Source organism: Chiloscyllium punctatum, chromosome 27 (genome assembly GCF_047496795.1).
Source record: "Chiloscyllium punctatum isolate Juve2018m chromosome 27, sChiPun1.3, whole genome shotgun sequence".
NCBI classification, from domain to species: domain Eukaryota; kingdom Metazoa; phylum Chordata; class Chondrichthyes; order Orectolobiformes; family Hemiscylliidae; genus Chiloscyllium; species Chiloscyllium punctatum.
Window position 1 is genome coordinate 29,847,549 of NC_092765.1, and position 21,413 is coordinate 29,868,961.

A 21,413-nucleotide genomic window follows, 5' to 3' on the forward strand; every position below is an offset into this window, starting at 1 on the left:
TTAATGGAGATAGACTTCGAGGTGCTCTGGTGCAGAGGTATCTAGGTGTACTCATTTAGAAGTCACAGAAAACTAGCATACAGGTACAGCAAATCATTAGGAAAGTGAATAGAATGCTGGCTTTTAAAGGTAAGGGAATAGAATATAAAGGTAAGGAAGAATTGTTGTAACTATACAAGGTATAGGTGAGACCACACCTGGGAATATTGTGCACAGTTTTGGTCCCCTTATTTGGGGAAAGATGTAGTGGCATTGGAAGCAGTTCAGAAGAGATTCACTAGATTGACCCCAGAGATGAGGGGTTTGTGTTATGAAGAGATTGAACAGTTTAGGCCTCTACTCTTTGGAATTTAGAAGAATGAGGGAACATCAAATGGAGGTATTCAAGATGATAAAAGGTGTGGATAAAATAGACATGGAGAGGATTCTCTCTGTTATGGGGCATTCTAGGATGAGAGGTCATCGTCTCAGGATAAGGGGTAGCAAATTTAAAATAAAGTTGAGGAGAAACTACTTCTCCCAAAAGGATCGTAAATCTGTGGAATTTGCTATCCTAAAGTGTGGTGAATGCTGGGACAGTGAGTAAATTTGAGACATTAGACAGATATTTAATTGGTAATGAGTTGAAGGGATAGGGAGAGAAGGCAGGAAACTGGGGGTGAGGAGCATAACAGCCATGATCGAATGATGGAGCAGACTCAATGGGCCAATGGCCTAATTCTGCTTCTAAATCGTTTGAAATTATGGATGTGCACAACCTTTTTCAAAATGTTGGCTTGCAGCATATAGGCTAGGCAGGTTATTACTTGTGTGGACTTCAGAATATATATTCCTCTTGGATTTCTTACATTGTAATTAATTTTGACAGAGGAAACAGTACAGCCTACTCCCGTGCCCTCACTAAAGCCAGTCTGATATCAAAGATGAAAAGGGAGAAAAGCCTGTTTTCATCTCACAAATCCCTGCCAAGAGTGTATTCAGGAGATTAGGGTGCAATGTATCAAATTTAATCACAAGTTTATGGTATATATTCTCATAAGAGTGGCATAATCCAATGTATGGTTTATTCCATGTCTATCCATCGAAGCAGGTTAACATACATCTTCTGTAACAGAAGTGTTCAAGACAACATCTAATCTGTGTGGCCTAAGTGCATACAATTTCCCCATGCACATTATATAATAACGTTTCCATTAATTTGCAGACACGTCAAATTGCTAAAATGAATAAATTCTCATGTCTCATGAGTAGGTAAATCCTACATCACAACAATTGCAGTAAAGACCTATAAGATGTCAGTCAAAATAAACAGCATGAAATACAAGAGAAAATGAATCTCCAAGGCTCAGCAGACAGGCTATAATTTGGATAATCCTTCATGTTCAGCCATCATTGTTATAAACATTAGCTTGCAAATCCTGTATAGACCTGTTTCCACAATTAATGTTTGCAGTATTCAGTAGAACAATTTTATTTGCTTGAGCTTCAGAGTGTCTGGGAACATTCCTATCACATACCAGGAGGTGTCTGAAACAGGCATAGAAATGCTCATATAAGAAAACTTACCTGTTGTGACCTCTGAATGGCAGCATCGATTGCTTCGACTTTCTGTGTTACAGTGTCGCTCACAGTTTTGTAGCGCTCATTGGCTTCTGCCACCTGGCGATCGAGACCCTCTCGTGCTCTCCATGGCACCAGTTCTAGTAATGCATTGCTCACTTCATTCACAGTGTCCAGAACCAGCCGGTATTCCATCACCTCCTTCTTCAACTCCTGATTGTTAAGAATGAGTTGAATATTCAGTTAAGCACCATTATCTGCTGTCTTTAATCAAATGTCAGAACAATAAAATCTGAGCATAAAATACTACTCTCATTCTCCTAATGTTCTGCTCACCTTCTGTCTCTCATGAACCTGTGGAATCTGTTCTCCAATTGGTGACTGTGGAGTACCTGCAGCAAGCTCAGCCTCTATCAGATCAAGCCAGCCACACAGTTCCTCATTAAAAGCCTGAAATTTTGTGGCAAGTTGCAAAACTTGCTCTAATGTTTTCAGTGCCCGGGAACTGGTAGTAGTAATTTCTGCATAACGGATCTTGATACCATCTAACTTCTCCTGAATTAAAATCACTTCTTCACCTGAAGAAACAAATATCAAAGAAAATATTAAGTAATAAATAAAAGAAATAGGAAGATACAAATATTCAATTACTGATTAAGATGTTAACTTTGTTAACATCTTTATTTTAATACTGTCCTCTAAAGGTCATCTAGCAGCTGGTCATCAACATGAAAAAAAACAATTTTTTCTCAAAGATTTGTTCTGCTTTCTATTCCCAAAAAAGGAAGAAAACCTCCAGTTGAAGCATTTTAAAATTTCAACTTTTTACAAAAAAAAATCAATAATGGGAATTTTGCTCCATTTGTTAGACTTTCCACACACCATTTAATAGCTCTAATATTAATTTATCTAACTTATTGATTTTAGAGAGAGTTTCAAACCTACATCTCAGGATTGATTAAATGTTTAAAAAGTGGTCTGTTACTACAAAATAAACAACAATAATTTTTAAAAACATTAATGTGACATGGGTTGTCACTGGCAAGGCCAGTATTTGTTGTCCATCCCTGCTAGCCCTTTGAGTGAGTGACTTGCTAGGCCATTTCAAGGGGTTTTAAGTTTAATGTTATTTGCTTTTCTTGGGTGATTTAGGTAGGGAGTGACTTTTCTTTAGACTACACTTTCTTAGAAATAATGGTGGATACACAAAAATTATTGCTAAAAGTCTGACAATGGCCTAGTCTGATAACAGTACAATTTCAAGATATTTTATGTTTATATGATTGTTACAAATAACAAGGATTTTCCCCAGTTCGTAAACAGTGGAGTGGGGCTGGGGGAAAGGTAGCTGAGAATGCAACAGGTAGATGAAGGTGGGGGAGAAGGTGATAGGTTGGAGAGGAGGGTGGCGTGGATAGATGGGAAAGATGATGGACAGGTCAGGAGGGTGTGCTGAGTTGGAGGCTTGGGACTGGGATAAGGTGGGGGGAGGGAAATGAGGAAACTGGTGAAATCCACATTAATTCCGTGTGGTTGCAGGGTCCCATAGTGGAAGAGGAGGTGTTCCTCCTCCAGGCATCAGGTGGTTAGGACTTGGCAATGGAGGAGGCCCAGGACCTGAATGTCCTTGGCGGAGTGGGATGAGGAGTTAAAGTGATCAGCCACGGGGCTGTGGGGTTGGTGAGGGTGTCCCAGAGATGTTCCCTGAAACGATTCGCAAGTTGGCGTCCAGTTTCCCCAATGTAGAGGAGAGTGCATCTGGCGCAATAAATACAGCAGATGACATTTGAACATGTACAGGTAGATTTTTGTCAGATGTGGAAGGATCCTTTGGGGCCTTGGTCAGAGGTGAAGGGGGAGGTGTAGGTGCAGGTCTTGCATTCTCTGTGGGACAGGGGAAGGTGCCAAATGTGGGATGAGGGCTGGTGGGGGTTGGGGTGCACGGGGCTGCATCTGACAAGGGTGTCACAGAGGGAATGGTCACTCCGAAATGCTGATAGGAGTGGGGAGGGAAATATATCCCTACTGGTGGGGTCTGTCTGTTTGTAGGTGGCGGAGGTTGATGCAATGTATATGGAGGTTGGTGGTGTGGAAGGTGAGGAACGGGGGATTCTGTCCTTGTTGCATTGGGAGTAAGGGGGTTCAAGGGCAGAGGTGCGGGAAGTGGAGGAGATACACTGGAGGTCATCGTCGACCATGTGGGAGGGGAAGTTGCGGTCTTTGAAGAGGGACGCCATCTGGGTGGAACTGGTCACCCTGGGAACAGATGTGGCGGAGGTGGAGGAATTGGCAATAAAGGATAGGGTTTTTACAGGAAGCAGGGTAAAAGGTGGTGTCGTTCAGGTAGCTGTGCAAGTTGGTGGGTTTGTAATAGATGTCTGTAGTTTGTCGGTTGCTCGAGATGGAGATAGATCCACATCCACTGCATCTGTTCCCAGGATGACCAATTCCACCACAGAAAATCCCAGATGGCCTCCTTCTTCAAAGACTGCAATTTCCCCTCCCATGTGGTCAACAATGCCCTCCAGTGCATCTCCTGCACCTCTACCCTTGAACCCTACTTCTCCCAATACAAAAAAAAAGACAGAACGCCCGGTCCTCACTTCCCACCCACCAAACTCCGGATACATTGCAGCATCCTTTGCCATTTCTGCCACTTGCAAACAGACCCCGCTACTAGGGATATATTTCCCTCTCCACCCCATCAGCATTTCAGAGGCCATTCCCTCCACGACTCCCTTGTCACCTTCTTCCCCACCTCCATCTACCTATTGCATTCTCAGCTACCTTTCCCCCAATCAGAATCCCCCTCCCCCCTGGCCCACAAGCCTCATTCCTGAAGAGCAGCTTATGCCCGAAACATTGATTCGCCTGCTCCTTGGATGCTGCTTGACCTGTAGTTTTCTAGGACCACACTCTCAATTAATTATATCAGCCAATGATTCTGTAAATGTTTATATTAAGACTTTATTAGAAAAGAACTCCACAACAAAGAATAGGTCAAATAATCAATTCTTCCATGAGTGATAAACATGTAATTTACAACTATATCAATAAAAACAAAGTATTTAATGTTGCTCTCCATTTTTACGTCTCTACAACACGAAGTGATAAATTTAGTCTTAAAAGGATTCAATATCAGTGAAGGATACATTATATTTTCCTTTATGCTCTATGAACTTCTTAATAAAATCATATTTCTAAAGTTAGGCTAATTACGTGATTTATAAGGAAGAAATTAATGTGAAGAAACTGTATCTCAAAACCAACCTCACAAGACTATGGCCATTTTACACTTTCTCTGGAGCTGTGTGTGTTTTATGAATTATAAAGAGTCAATTTGCTTTACAAAGTCAGAGAAAAATTATTGTTTTTGGGATTGTACTTGTCAAAAACACAATTTTTAAAGAAATGAGAGGCAACGACTAGTGACTGATTTTAAAAAAGTGTATCATCTTGGATAATACAATTTCTTATCATGTTCATATCATTTTATACAGAAATTACATGTAAATGATTGATAACTTTGCTTGTGTGCAAAACTGGATTTTTCTTCCCCCATCACTGGGACAATGATACATCACAACAAGAGAAAAAGCGAGCCATCAAAACCTATCCCATCATCCACCTACTCCGATTCCACGGTCTTTTCGCCATCTTTGAATTAGAATTAGAATTCCTACAGTGTGGAAACAATGACTCATTTCCCTATCCCATATTTACCCCTGACTAATAACTACACTATAGATAATTTAGCATGGACAATTCACCTGACCTGCACATCTTTGGATGTGGGAGGAAACCACGCAGACACAGGGAGAATGTGCAAACTCCACACAGACAGTTGTCCAAGGTTGGAATTGAACCCAGGTCCCTGGCGCTGAGAGGCAGCAGTGCTGACCACTGAGACACCGTGCTGCCCCTTAAAAACCAGGACTTAACAGATGCCATGGCTGTCCACTTCTGAGTTCTGGCACTGCTGAGACTGCTAGAGATCCTGGCCAATCTGACTAGTGGTGCTATCAGTGGCATAACTTGCTCTCATTGAGGGCAGAAGTCCCACTCTCACCTACTTAAGACTGCAGGATTGCATTGTTTCAGGAGTCTTTTGGCATCTGACATTTCTTCCCTGTTTGCCTCCAGTCCACCCTCACTTCCCTGTAAAATTTAGCCCATGAGGTTAGATAAAACATTCTTTTGAAGAAAACAATAATTTGTTTTAAACATTGTCCATGTTTAAAGATGTTTCAGTTGTTTTATTTGTTTAAGCATACAGTAATGTTAAGAATGTCAACCAATTCAGAACAGTGCAGAGTATAAGTGTCCCCTAAAGTTGCGAGTGATTAGATTACTTAGTGTGGAAACAGGCCCTTTGGCCCAACAAGCCCACACCAACCCTCCGAAGAGCAACCCCTCCAGACCCATTCCCCTACATTTACCCTGACTAATGCATCTAACTACAGGCAATTTAGCATGGCCAATTCACCTAACCTGCACATTTTTGTACTGTGAAAGGAAACTGGAGCACCCGGAGGAAACCTATGCAGACACTGGGAGAATGTGCAAACGCTGTACAGCCTGAATGCAGAAGATAACACTCACATGTTTTCAATTTCATATACGGCATTAGTGGTGTCTTGGATACAATAAAATAATGTGCATGCTATCACTTCTGCCAGTTAGACATCATTTTGCAGCTAATCGAACAGCAAGACTGTAAAGTAGGCTTATGCTGGAATCCTTGGCTAGGAATCATCATGCAATCAATACCAAAACATCAAAATTTTATAAAATAAGTTTATATCTGAGAGCAATAACAGTTTTTGAATTTCAGTGCCCAATGTGATAGATGAAGTCCATTTTGTTTAAAAATACCTGCTTTAACGTGAAGACAAATCATTTTAAAATTTTCTTTCAGTTGCAGAATATTTATCAACATGTTTTTAGAATGCACATTTTAACTCATTCACTACTAAGGACAGCATTGGGCTTTGTTCCAACTCCAATTCTTGATGCCAGGAAGCTGGCAGATGGTGCCTTTGTGCACGGTGTACAATTGATGCTGGGCTTCGGTAAGTAACAACACAATGACAAGTCAAAACAATGAATTCAAAGCCTTGATTAAAAGTTTACAACTTATTCCAGAAAAAACACATCATTTATTGTGCAATCTTGCTCATGCTGGAAATTAGTACCTGCTCATCTTAAAATGTTGTTAGCAGATCAATACCAAGATCAAAAATAAAAAGAAAGTTTGGAGTATTGGAGACGTTACCTGTAGTTTGTTTAAGTAGGGCCTGTCCGTTTTTAATGGCTTGATCTACATTCTTCTTCCGGGATATAATGTCATCATTCAAAGCCTATAAAGAGATCATCGCAGCTGCTTAATAAAAGGATGGCGAGGTTTCTACGGAAACATCATTCCTGCTTCTCATGACTTTAATGCTGAGAGATCCAAAAAGGACTCAATCTGAATCATAGCCAAATGCAAGAAAAATTACAGAGCAGCTGTCTTGACCAGTGCTGAGACTTAGTGTGAAATGAGCAGCAATTCTTTAGAATGACTCATTAGAACATGTACTTCTACATATTCCTCAAATCTAGTTACAATCAAAACATTTTTCTAGGCCAGCATTAGATTATGCTGGTTATAGCATTGCTGCTTTATGAATTATATTATTTAAAAGCCAAACATGTGAAATTTAAACTTAAACAGCTTACTTCTAAAATTAATAAGTGCAATTAACATAACAGCAAAAATTTGATGGATCTGTTTTTAGAAAATCTATTTGTCCAGAGTTAAATCAAAATACTAAATGATTGAAGATTCACTTCTCAAATCTTGGTCTTAAAACATTAACTTGTTTTTTTTTAAATCTTATTATGCCATTCTACTATAATTACATAACCACCTAGCACTTACAAAACAAACAGATCAACGGGATCAAAAGGTTGATGCCAGTATTCACAGCAATGCTGAATTAAATGTTTATGCCAAACGTGTATTAAACATGTTTATTCTGAGTTTTGGCAATTAAATATGCAAATATTGTGGTTGAAGTAACTTCTAATATTCCTATTTAAATCAAATAAAACAGAACCATAAAATTGTATAGGGCCAACTTAGTTGTGGTATTTTAGACTCCAATTTAAATATATAGGATTTTGGCTACATGAATCGGATTGAAAACTTCAATTTATTTTAAAACATTAGTTGCAACTCAATATGTCAAGACAAATGGGAAATCTAATATTGGAGAATAAGATAAATTCAACAACATAGCGGAAGGCAAATATTTAGGATATTAATATTGAGCTGTTATATGTAAGGATTTATAAAGTAGTGTGATTGGTAACATACGTGGGACGTTATTTTCATTGCATCTTTTATGATTCTTCTAGAAAATCTTGAAACAAAATGTTAAATGCAACCAAAAAGTTACATTTGAACCAATATAAGATGAATCAATTAAAATCAGAATGAATATTAAACAAACAAAATTGGTAAAGTATATGTAAAAATTAAGAGAATAGATGAGAAAAAAAAATGAAATACCAGTTGTTCTGTGTGTTGTTTATGCAGGATGTCAGATTTGTAATCTTTGACGGTCACCAGACTGAGCTTGTCCTGAATGTCAGCCAGCCAATTCAACACCTCTACCTCCTCCTCTCCAAAGATCTTGGCGTTGGCAAGGGCTTGCTGGAGCAGGTCTGCCTTTCGGCTGCACCTGTCCCTAATCTCCCTATACTGAGTCTGGATAGACTCCAATTTGTCCTCTACCATCTCCTGGTCTGCTTTAGCACTTAAGGTCATAAGAAACTGGCCGACATTGACAGCCTGCTTGATGTTCTGGCTTTGGTTTGTGATGTCGTCCTCCAAGGCCTGAACCAAGGATAAAATTATAGCATAAAGAAACAAGATCATGAATTGAAAATTGAAAAAGCAAAAAGGAAAAGAAATTAATGTATCAAAATAAACTTCAACAAAAAACTTACACCTTCTATTGCATCTTTCAAACAACAAAACTTTCTAAGGCGTTACAAAAAGGAGGGGTGACAAAAGACCAGAAAAGGACCATCTTAATCTGGAGCATAAATCATTCATACAAGATCAAGTGGTGGAAGCATTAGGTTATAAATCGAACACAACCATTTTTATCCAGACACATTTACTGAACTAATTGCAAAGATAGCATTTAGTGCAGCTTATTGTGTCTGGTGCAAAAATTGTGTCAAACAGACCATGCAAAAAAACCGCAATGCAAGTTCAAAGCAAAGTCTAAAATGTTTTGAAGTTGAAAGCAATCAGAATAATAAATGAACAGTCTTGGTGCTTATTTAAAGCAAACATCTGCAAAACTATTTCTTCTTAATCTAGGAATGCAGTAAACATTTCAACACTTCAATATTGTTTTCTGTCTGTAGCATTCCTACATCAATAAGGTATAATTAAAAACATATTATACATAAACACACAATCACTTCAACAATCACGAAAATAGAATTGAGATTGGCCAACATACGGCACAGAGATTCTTTATAAATTTGCAAATCAGGATACTTTCATTTCATTAACTTGGACTGAATTATGTCCAAAAAGGTTAGACAACTGTGCTTTTAGAAACACTTAATCTGTATGCAACAAAAAGTGCACTCATACCTTTACACTCTCACTAATGTCATCAACCATTATCATTTATCCTTATACATCAGAGATGACCAGAGCTGTGAAGTTCCATTAAACCGCCTAAGGATATTTGTTCGTTAGCAGTCAACATTAAGTGAGAAATCATAGAAGACTGATCTTTAACAGTCTTTCACATTATACAAAAAAAAAGTTCATAGATGCTGAACAAAACTGCCTTTTTTATTTGACCACAATTAATTAGCACAGCAGAGTTAGGCTAACTAAAAATGCAATTCAGTCGCAAAAATGTTCTCCAGAGAGCCGGTTTATCCAATGAATGGCTGAGTCATACAAACCAGGAAGTTGCAGCTATTTTTCTGCTTGAAATTAGCTAGACTCATCCAGGATAGTAATAGGAAACTTGGTTCAAGCATAAAGAAATCAAGCAGCATGAATCCTGTTTGAAGTTCACACGTATGGGTGTTGAACAATGACAGAATTGCCTTGACTGAAAAGTGCCCTTGGTAAAATACTTTCAACAATATTAATACAGGAATAAAAGCCACTGTGGCAAGACATTCAAATACACCTTATCCCAATAAAACCAAATAATATCCCAATGGAACCTTATCCCAATAAAAATTCAATGCCTTCAGAGGAGGGGCAAAAAACTAGCAATTTATAAAAGGGGAAAAAACTCACGATTTTTTGATAGCAGCACAATCTTTATTTAAAGCTAGGGTTGGATAGGGTTGAAAGATCTTCATAACAAGTTGCAAATGGTTAAATTTTAAAATAAAATTGTATAAATATACCTCAAATGGACATAAAAATAAAGGTTCTCACAACAAGATTTTTTTTGAAATACTGGGCAAATTTACATCACTTATTAAGGAAGTGTGTAGGAATTGAATTGAGACAAAGTGATTTATGTAAATATGAAGGTTAGTTACAAATCAGAATGAGAGAGGCATCTGTATGCATACACAAAATGTTCTTGCTTGGGCGAAGTCCAATTGATTCTGATTTTAGTTCAAATCAACAAATCAGATTTTAGCTTGTCCTTAACAAAAGTAGTAGCTCTTCATTCAGCTGAATGGCATTGTGAAAACTTGGCTTGCTACCAACCTATCTTCTCTTTCTAGGGTTTCCTTGACATCCAATAAAAAACTGAAATTTGAAAACGTCCGAACTCTTGTCAGCCAAAACAAAAGGAAGCTTGTTTTCCTTTTTCATAACCATCACAACATTTGACAAGTTTTGTTATGGGAGGGGATGGCGACAAAAAGATGGTTGTGTTGGATTTCCATTCTAACATTTTGTTTATCTACAACCAAAAGAGGGCTCTTGTACATTTCTGCAAATCATTCCAAATCAATGTGTCATTTTACACTGCAGATACATGGTACCTTCTCCTTCCTTAGGAGATGGGTTTTGGAATATATTGAAGGACTGCATAGTGAAGACAGTTTGCAGTTAAAAGTCAAACCACAACTTCAGCACTAATTCTGGTGCACTTCATAACATAAGAATACACAAACTAATATGACAGCAAGAGAAGAGACTAAAAATTCAGAATTTTACAACAGGTCATTCAGTTACAACTGACTCGATATGAAGAAATTATACCTTAGAATAATGCCACTTACCTTATGGCGTGTAATTTGCTGCTGAATTTTAGAAGTTTGAGTTCCTACAGGTTCAGAGTTTGCCAACTTCTTCTCCTTGCTGGTCAGCCACTCATTCAAAGGTTCTACTGTCTCATGGAACTGTTTTGCAATGATTAAAATATTTTCTAACTGGCTCTGCCTGCGTTAAAATATGAAGAAAGAAAGTATTATAGCACTACAAATATTTATACAAACAGCATCAAATTATCCAGGTTGACTGCATTCAATTAAACTAAATCCTAATATTTAATTTACTCTGGTTTAGAGAACATAAGCTGGTAGCACATTCTTGAGTAGAATTTAACTTTAGCAACCTAATCAAACTCTTGAAAGCATCAACATAAAAACTACATTTTGCATAAGTATATTAATATACACCTGTCTTTGCAGCACATAATCATAATAGACAGTGCAATAAACAGCTAGTGCGAATATTTGATCGGGACAAACTGAAATAGAAGATTGTGCAAATGCTTAGCCACATTGACTACTGAGATTTACAACTTCACATGGAATTTGTCACTTTACCATTTTCCTGTTGCTTACAGCATTGATATGTTAATTAATTCACTTATTTTGAACACTGTCAAATTATTAAGAGCATCTGGACAAAGAATGAGAGTTAATTCATCCTGTTTTTGTTGCTGCATAATTGCTATACTCCACAATACTTAAGATGTCTGTCAGAATGTCAAATGATTAAGGCAGATAGCCATGCAGATTTTTCAAATGGATTCAGAGTATTTTCTGAACTTCCAATTTCTTTTAATGCAAAAAAAATTTATAGTTAACATTCAGAGAACAAGCCTTTAGATAAATGGAAAATTTGGATTTGTATGATCTACAATTCAAATGTTCAAATATAATAACTTTAGTTACTAAGTGCAGTGAAATCTCCATTGGAGCATTTGAACAATGATTTTGACCGCTGACAGTGATTAGATGCACATTTGCTTTGTGCTTCCAGGATCAAATATACAACACACTTCACTGCACAACCATGGGATTTAGAAGAATTAATTCAATTGTATGGAAAGAACTTATAAATGATGTAAAATTATACTTATTCAAATCTACCTTCTTCATATCAATGCAGAGATATCACTTTTCAAATACCTACACAGCACTGTTTTCTCTTTTAAGTAGATGTGCATTTAGATTTATCTCCAAGCTGACACTCATACCTTGTGCCCTAAATAGAATTGCAGAGTAGGATTGAGGAAATAGTTCTATGCTAGTACATTCTTCCTTGCAGGAACAATTGGCATTCCTTCCAATGCCTACACACTTGACTACAGTGCAGTGACATAAATAGATCTATAAACTTAAAATGGAGTAAAAACTATCAACTTAAGTTTGCTTTAAGTTGTAAATTCAGTTGACAGTGGCTCTCTACACAGCTGCACGTGCACGTTTCCTGAACTTTAACACTGCAATCAAGTTTTAAAAGCCCTACGGATGTCACAATAAAAAGATTTTTCACATTGCTTTGGTGCTATAAAATCTCACCATTAGTTCACACATAGTCCTCATATGTTTACAAATGGACACGAGGTTTTGTTGAATTCATATGTTGCAAATATATGGTCTGTCTTTTACATATTTTCTGTTCCATTTTCATACATTAATTAATGAGAACTGCAACCTGGAATCTGCTCCTGCTTCCAAACCTTTCCTTTCTTTAGGTGTACAAATGCAATTTAAATCATTTTCAAAATATTAAAGTTTTGCTAAGCTTATTTTGATGTTTGCTTTTTCCTCCCTTTATAGCTTTGAAAATGCAGTATTTACTCAAAGTTACAAAAGTAGTTGAGAAATCAAAAGCTTATAACATGCAATCTGTTTCAGTTTTGATTTCAAGCTCAGCATAGTTGATAAAGAATGGTGGGAACTTATAATTCCAGAAAAGTTACACTACTTTTGACAAAATTGTTTGAAAAACATCTTTTTTTATTTGTAAAACAAAACATGATTTTGTCTCTTCCCACATGAATATGGAAAGGCCACATACCTTGCAATGGCCTTGCTGAGCAAACTGTCCCATCTCTCCCTCAGGCTCTGTAGTTGTTTTTGTATCTTCTCTTTTTCAGCTGTTTCTGCTGATTCTGCTATCCTTTCTCCTTCTGCTTCAATAATTTCCACTGTTGATTTGCGATCATCTAGTAGTCTTTGCAGCAGCTGGGCAAAAACAAATTACAGTTGCCAAGTTCCTTTAGACTTAAATCTCATTTCTTTGTGAAACAATGTTGCAAAGTAACTGCCCGGAGAGGCTGTTACGCATTCCTGACTCCTTTATGTTTTCCATATTCTTCGCAAGATACTATGGAAACATTGTCCAACCATTCAGCTATTTTGTTGTCCTGATTTTTATTGAATGCTTGCATGTCGAGAGAAAAATGAGTCCATAGTGCTCAAAGTTATCTTGTGATATGACAGGATGCAAATTAAGTGAAATAGTTACATTGTCTGTCTCCTACTAACATAGCTATTGACCCTTTTAATGGGTTGAAACACAGACTGGGTGACTATTTTGCCAAACAGCTCTGCTCTCTCCATAAAAATGATCCCAAGTTTCCAGTTGCCTGCTAGTTCAACACACTACTATGTTCCCATGCCAACGTTTCAGTCTCAGGCCTGCTACTGGGCTCCACTGAAGCTCAATGCAAGCTGAGGAAAATCTCATCATTCATCTATGTATTTTACAGCCCTCAGGACACACTGAGTTTAATAATTTCCTTCCATATTCATCATCTACTTCTGTACCCCCAGGTTTGGTTGTTTATAGGGTGTATTCAACACAGCCAATCCATTTTCAACTATTCTCAATTCCTGTTATCATCTAATCAGTATCTAGTTCCACCAGCAATCCCTTTGTCAGCTTACCCCTTTCCACCCCTCTGTGGTACAGTATTCATCCTTTTGTCTCCTAACCCCATTTCCTGTCATCAGCATAAATGTCATTTCCAATTTACTTTTAGTTCTGGAGTCACTGGATTCAAAACATTAACTTTGTTTTCCTCTGCACAGATGCTGCCAGACCTGTTGATTTTCTCTAACACTTTTTTGTTTTTGTTTCAGATCTCCAGTATCCGCAGTTCTTTGTTTTATTATGGCTGTTTACTTGCCCTGTTCTCTTCTATAGACTCGAAAAATAGGGGAAACTTAAATATGAGAATTAAATTAAATGCACTCTCAGAAGATGCCTGGAAGAATTAAAAGCTGTGCCAATACTACCAGTTTGGAAAGAGATCTGTTTCTCAAAGGTTCTCTTACGGTGGTTAGTCCTCCAGCCCAGCTTAATTTTAACTGAGTTCCCAGACACGCTTATCACAGACAGATCTGACCCCCTCACAGGGCATTCCCAGACTCTCGGCTTTATCAACTGTATAATGCAGGATCAACTTCTATTGTGAAATAAAGATTCCAGCAAGGTTTACAGGAGAAAATATAATCTTTGATGCTGAACCCCAAACGTAAAAGATGCAGTTTTTGATGTGTTAGTTTGTTTTGCAACTAAAATCTTGCTAACGGTATTATATTACACCACACTACAAAGAGGCAGACAATTAGGAATGGATCAGCTTATATCATAAAAAATTAAGTTGTACAATGCCAGGATAGCTTAAGATCATACACTATATGGATAATATGTAAAATTGTTTAACCTTAGAATTCAGCTCTTTGCAAAAAAATCCTAATATAAATATAGCCTAAAGAATTACATATTGTTTTGATTGTTTGTCAACATATGTAACTCTGTATTCAGGACTAAAGGAGTTTAAGAGTACGTTGTGCGTTTCACCGGTCTTAGCTACATTGATCCAACATAACATATTAACATAATTAGATGATTAAACATCCAAAAATCCTGAAAAATAAACCAACAAATGGAATCCTTCTATTGGCAATGATCAATGGCCCAAAATAATGGAACTACTATATAGCCTGATCAATTTTAGCCCAGTAATTAAGGAAATATTCTTTGAAACATTAAAGTGACATTAATATCAGCATAAACACCCACAAACACTGGGTACTGTTATTTCACAAAATATATCCAAATGAACATTCTTGTGAGTACACTGAAACATAAGTTATTCTGAGGAAAAGACTAAAGTAATGATAAGCTGATCCAGGAGTTAATTCAACTGAAACCACTTGAGCTGTTACTGTAACAGGATTATCAAGGCAAGTTCAGCAATAAGAGAAAGGTGTACATTATCTGAAAGGTGAACCTTTATACCAAAAATTCTTAGAACTGCATTCATTGTGAAGGTGAATCATATGAATAAACAAATTATACTCTTCAGTTAATTATCAATGTCACCTTAAAACTCTGCTGGTCCATTTGCACAGCTTGAGCTGTTAACAGAATAAAACTTTCAACTTTGTTCAAAATTTCAAGTGAATTGTTTAAGTCTATTAAAAACATCGCTTTCGTTAAAGGTTGTTTCACAAATCCCCCTTACATTGGAGGAGAAGGGATGAATTATGTGCCACTTTCCTCAATCTCGTAACATGAGAGGCATTTCAAGTCTTTACTTTGTATATGTGCAAAGAAACCTTTGCCAAGCACTTTTTCTTGGAGACAGGGCTCTTTAAAAGATGGAAAACTGGCACAGAGACAAATTTTATTTTACCAATGAACTGGAGGAAAGAATAGTGATTTGCACTATTCAGACTTGGCATTAATTCAGTGGATGGCCACTTGTTCATCTCTGCATATGGAACAAATGTCTCTTTATAATCCAATTCCTGGAGATGAAAAATGCAGTGCAGTATTCTAAACTTTTGATCCATGTCTCAAATTTTACCCTATTATATGGCTTTTCAAATAAAATCTGCCATTATTCTTGCCTGTCTATTGCAAAAGAGAATCCAAATGTATTGCTTTGCTTCTACACTGCAAAATACCTTCTGTTCTTGAATTTGTGCCTTCACCACTTTGTATTCAGCTGATGGAGGCTTCTGATTAGCGATCAGTTCTTCAGTATCCGTAAGCCAGCTCAACAAAGGCTCCAAAGCGTCCTGGAATTTTCCACGGTGTAACAGTGCTTCTTGCAATTGGGAAATACGCTCTGCCACCTTGAAAAAGAACAATTTTTGTTAAACAATTCTAATTTAGGGTTTTCCTCCACAGATACAAGATTTGTAGAGGAGAATAAGAACAACCAAGCTGAAGAGGGAAGAGCGGAGGTAATATAGAGAAAGGAACAAGTAGTGATAAAGACACAAGTGTGGGTGGGCAATGGAGGCCAAGAGGGATGGGAGTGTGTAGGGGAGGAAGGCCAGAGATGGGTAAAAGAGAGGGCAGAGAAAGAACCATGGGCAAAAAGGCAGAGAATGGGCTAGGGAGAGATGGCAGAGATGCGCAGGGTGAAGGTATTCTGGAAGGAGAAGGTAGAGGAAGAGAAGGGACATCAGGTCAAGGGGATTTGAAGACAGGGAGGTTCCACTAACATGGAAGATCGATTCACTGTCTGCAATACCACAAATAATTATCTGGGAAATTTAATAGCATGACTGCCAATGGGTTTAAACTAGGAACTGAACCATGATAAATGCTCTAGTTTCATATTGCTATTTTGCTTTTCATCCAATATAATCGCCCAACTTCTTTTCAATCAAAAGCCTAAATATATTACTTTTTAACCACATGAACCAAAATATTGAGTTTAAATAGCATTTTTTTCCCTTTTCCAGAAAATTTTGTCACATTACTAGACTAACACCACATACAGAAATTGCTCAATTAGGTTATTGTTTTTGTTAGTCCAGATAATGAATAATTATTGACTTCTCAATTCGAAGTGGTATGATAGCTTGAATCCAAGTCTGCCTTCATTCACTATTTTGTGCACATACACTTAGAATAAAAATTCTGGATTGCTATCAGGACTGAGAATCCGTGGAAACTGAAGCTAATTTCTTTCTTTTTTCATTCAGAGTCTAGGTCAGTTCTTAGTTCTTGTGAGAAGTGGGCGGCGAGCTGCCTTGAGCTACTGAATTTGATATGGTGTAGTTACATACCTAAAGTGCTGTTATGAAGGATTTTATCCTAGTGACATTGAAAGAATGGCAACACAGTTTTAATTCAAGATGCGTCAGCTGACATAGAATTTGCAGATCCTGGTATTCCTGTGCATCCACTGCTCGTTCTTTTAGGTGGCCGAGGTTGCAGTTTGGAAGATATTGTTGCAGGACCCTAGGTGAGGTGGTGAAGTGCATCTTGTAGTTTTTTTTTCTTTATTCTTGGAAGGATGTGCACAGCGTCAAACCAGTTAGGCTCTCTATGACATTTCAGAGGGCAATTAGAAATCAATCATATTCCAGAGTCTCTAGAATCTCAGAGGCCAGGTAAGGATGGCAGATTTCCTTCCCTAAAGAGGATTAGTGAACCAAGTGAGTTTTTCCAACAACCAATAGTTATGTGGCCAGAGCTGTATCTAGGGAAATGTGATGTCCCAGGGCAAATCACACTGTGCAGCTATCCCAGTAACCATCCCATATGGCAATCCTTAGGGAATTTCCATGAAACGTCTTTGAAAGGTCACAACTAGCCACTTTTACCTATTCAAAAAGGTCACTCCCCCCAACCTGACATCTGGCTGCTCTTAGATGCCTATGGTCCCCAAGAGGAACTCAAAAGTGGGTCCCTGGCCCCCAAACCCTCCCCCCACCACCCCAAAACCTGAACTCAATAGCATTGTCAATAACTCCTTACATCACTCTGAATGACAACGGCAGGAGATGGAAGCACCACCAGGTGCAAGTAATCCTCTAAGCCACTCACCATCCTGACTTGGATATACTATTACTTCTTCATGGTCATTGGTCAAAATCCTGGAATTGCCTCTCTAATGGTGTTGCGGGTAGATTTAGAACATGTGGACTGCAGCAGTTCAAAAACTTTATCATCACCTTCTGAAGGACAATGAAGTACAACGAAGGACAGGCAATAAATGGTGGCCAGTCAGCAAAGCTTATGTCCCACAAATGAATTTCAAAAAAAAAGGGCTGGATTTTGTCTTGTTCTTGTGAAGAGGACATATTTGGGCTTGCCTCTACATTGGCAGGCAGATGCCAGTACGATACTGGAACATCTTAGTTAAGGGCAGCATAAGCCTTTAATATGATTGCTGGAATATTTTGGGGTCAATAATTTTTGTCATATCCAGTGGCTTCAGTTGTTTCTTGATATCACAGATTTAACTGAATCAGCTGAAGATTGGCACCTGTGACACAGAGCCTCCGCAATGGGTCAACCTCTAGGAACTGTCCTTTCTTACAAAATACCATGCAAGGACTGTAACAAACACTACATTGGACAAACAGGCAGAAAACTAGCCACCAGGATATATGAACACCAACTAGCCACAAAAAGACATGACTCTCTAGTATCCTCACATATGTTGTTACCTAGTAAGGTAATGAAACGTCTGGAAATGAACCTTTCAGCTCAGCAAGCAAACCTACATCCAAAACCTCAACCTGAGCTACAAATCTTCTCAAAACTCGCAGAGCCAGGTCTCATCTGTTAGTTGTGTAATCGCTTAGCCCCAAACAACACAAGCTGCTTGTGCCACTGTCCTGTGTTCCAGTTTCACCTCATTGTTAGGTGTGCCTGGCTTGCCCTTTTGCACTCTATATCAAAAAGGATGGTTGTATAGTCATAGTCATAGAGTCATACAACACAGAAATAGACCCTTCAGTCCAATTTGTCTGAGCTGACCAGACATCCCAATCTGACCTAGTCCCATTTGGACCACATCCCTTTAAACGGTTTCTATTCATGCACCCATCCAAATGCCTTTTAAATATTATACCCACCTCCACCACTTCTGTTGGCAGTTGTTCCATATACAAGCTTCAGTGAAATAAAACCTGTCTTTTAGGTCTTTTTTAAAGATCTTTCAGCTCAGCGAGCATCTTTCCCATCTCATCTTAAGCCTATGTCTTCTAGCTTTGATCTTCCCTATCCTGAGAAAAAGACCTTGGTTAAACACCCTGCCTATACCTCTCATGAGTTTATAAATATCTGTAAGGTCAGCCCTCAGTCTCTGATGCTCCAGGAACAAAGAGCTGATTCAGCCTCTCCATATAACAAATCCTTTAGTCCTGCCTGAAATAACTCCACAAAGGCTGGTTATCCTATCACCATGTCACTCTTTATTTACGTGTGCATAGTACTTGACTCGTTTGCCTTCCTCAGATTCTGAGGGGATAGAACGTCTGACTCATGTTTATAAATCGGTCAGCCCCAGTTAGGGAACTCATACTCAAATGATCAGGAAAAAAAAACACAAGTTGCTGGAAAAGCTCAGTTGGTTTAGCAGCATGTGTGAAAAGAAATCAGAGTTGATGTTTCAGATCAAGTGACCCTTCCTCAGAATGCATATTCTATGATGTCCACCTGACTGATATTACAATCACTATACTGGCAACATTTTTGTAAATCTTTTCTGCATCCTCACAGGTTTGACAATATCCTTCCTATAGAAGGGTGACCAGAATTGTATGCAGTACTCAAAGTGGCTTTAATATCCAGTACAGCCGCAACATGAAGTCCCAACTCCTATAGTCAATGTTCTGACCAATGATAGCAAGCATGCTAAACACCTCCTTCACCATCTTGTCTGCCTGCTACTTCACTTTCAAGGAACTATGCACCTGCATCCTCAAGTCTCTTTGTTTGGATTCTCCAGAGTTATGGCAAAGGTAGAATGGTACATGTGCTGGATCACAAGGTTGCAGATGCTGTTGCTACTGATGGCACCAAGTCTCTTGGACACTAATTTCTGAGTTGTTAAATTTGTTTTAATTTAGCCCATTTAATACAATGGAAGCACCACTCAACAAGGTGGAGAGTATTCTCAATCTAAATTACTTTAATGCTGCCCTAGATAAGCTGAGATACCTAGACACAAACTGGTGATTAATATTGGATTGTTTTCATCTGGACAGATTTGTTTGGTTTATTAGAAGATACAATACGACTGGTCTCTGAAAGTTGGTGTATTGGTTTCTACAACATTCATTTGAAAACAAATGATTGCACTTCAAAGTAATTCATTGGTATTGAAGTGCTTTGGTGTACTTTACAAAACATGATATGGCATTATAGAAGTGCAGGTGTTTTTAAAAAAAACATTTACTTAACTTCTTAATGTTGCAAGTGTTAAGCTATCCTGTGAGGCCAGCATCCCAATTTTAAGGGTTGAACCTTTATATTTTGTACTGATTATTGATTAAACAAACTTGGAATGTACAAAGCATACAAAGTTTGAATTAATTTTTCTTTAGCCTTAATAATTCTTATATATCTACAAAAAAAGTTTCTTTTCCATAGCAATGAAGAACTAACCTTTTTATTGAGTGTGTTCCATCTGGTGTTTGTCTCATCAAGATCATGTTCAAGTCCTTGGGTGTTGGCATTCTTTGCAGCACTCTGAATAAGACCCTGCCCCACTGCATTAGCCTGCTGAAGTTTGTAATGAATGGGATCCACCTGAACTTTCTGGAATGTCTAAACCAAAAGAAGAATAAAGAGAGAAAACAAAAGTCAACAATACTGGTCACCTTGAAACAATGCTATTTTGCATAGGAATGGCAACATTACCATGTGTCCCCACAAAAAATCAGTATACAATTAAAATCATCAATTAGATATACAAATACACATTTTGGAATGTCATACTAGGTTGAAAACTGTAAAATGATTAAATCATAGTTTATATCAAACTAAATGGTCTCAAGTCCTCAGATCTCTCACAATATAAAACACATCTGTTAGCATACTTCCCATCAGTTGGAGCCAATTAAAACTGATACCGTTGAATTCCAATATTAGACAATATAACTTAACCTTATGACATCTGACCATGAACAAATACTTTGGCATTTCTTTCAATTTTCGAATAGTGAGTTTTTTTTTAATGATAGACTCAGTAGTCAAAGAATTAAAGCAGTACAGTTCCCTGATATTTTCTGCTTTTTTGCCAAATGCAAAAACTTCTAACCGTAGGTTTTGGTAAAATTATGAAATTGTATTGGGTAGCTATTTATCAACACCACCCAATGTAATTCTCTACTATGCTCAAATTTTAACCAACCTAACTTAAGCACTATTAACAAGGTTTCTTTCATTTTTATTTGCAGTTCAACAGACAATTCTACAACTACTACGTTCTCTATTACTACATAGTGAGAGGAATTAAGGCATTAGTTCAACAAACTGTCTCTGGAATACATAAAAAGCTGACCTGATTTTACCTAATTCTCTCTCAATAGGTACAAAAACTGAGCAAAACTTTGTCAAACACAGTATTAAATTTTTATGGTTCCGAAGGTGACAAGTTGAAACACCTACAGATGCCCAACTGTTTTAAGAGGGTTGGCACTGACATGACAGTGTCATTACTCAGTATGCCATGGAATAGGAAAAACATAAAATAAGTTAGGAGACAGATTGTTCCGCAATAGAAATGTCTCTAGCACGTGAAACTTGTGTTTGAAATCGAATTTCCTGGTATTAGAAATTTGCACTTAAGTTATTT

At 37.8% G+C, this 21,413-nt stretch overlaps 1 protein-coding gene across 22 annotated transcripts in view; it reads right to left on the reverse strand.

The window, feature by feature from the left end:
* Positions 1-21,413, reverse strand: part of macf1a (microtubule actin crosslinking factor 1a) — a 599,180-nt gene that overhangs the window by 98,658 nt on the left and 479,109 nt on the right. For 18 of the 22 annotated variants that reach the window (XM_072548439.1, XM_072548442.1, XM_072548443.1 and 15 more), the window contains 8 exons: positions 20,222-20,383; positions 15,772-15,942; positions 12,869-13,035; positions 10,837-10,996; positions 8,117-8,443; positions 6,836-6,920; positions 1,897-2,138; positions 1,567-1,773 (listed from right to left, as the gene is read on the reverse strand). In XM_072548439.1, coding sequence (XP_072404540.1) covers positions 1,567-1,773; positions 1,897-2,138; positions 6,836-6,920; positions 8,117-8,443; positions 10,837-10,996; positions 12,869-13,035; positions 15,772-15,942; positions 20,222-20,383 — 1,521 coding nt within the window. The remainder of the gene's footprint in view (positions 1-1,566; positions 1,774-1,896; positions 2,139-6,835; positions 6,921-8,116; positions 8,444-10,836; positions 10,997-12,868; positions 13,036-15,771; positions 15,943-20,221; positions 20,384-21,413) is intronic. The other 4 variants (XM_072548450.1, XM_072548451.1, XM_072548454.1 and 1 more) reach the window with 1 other exon arrangement.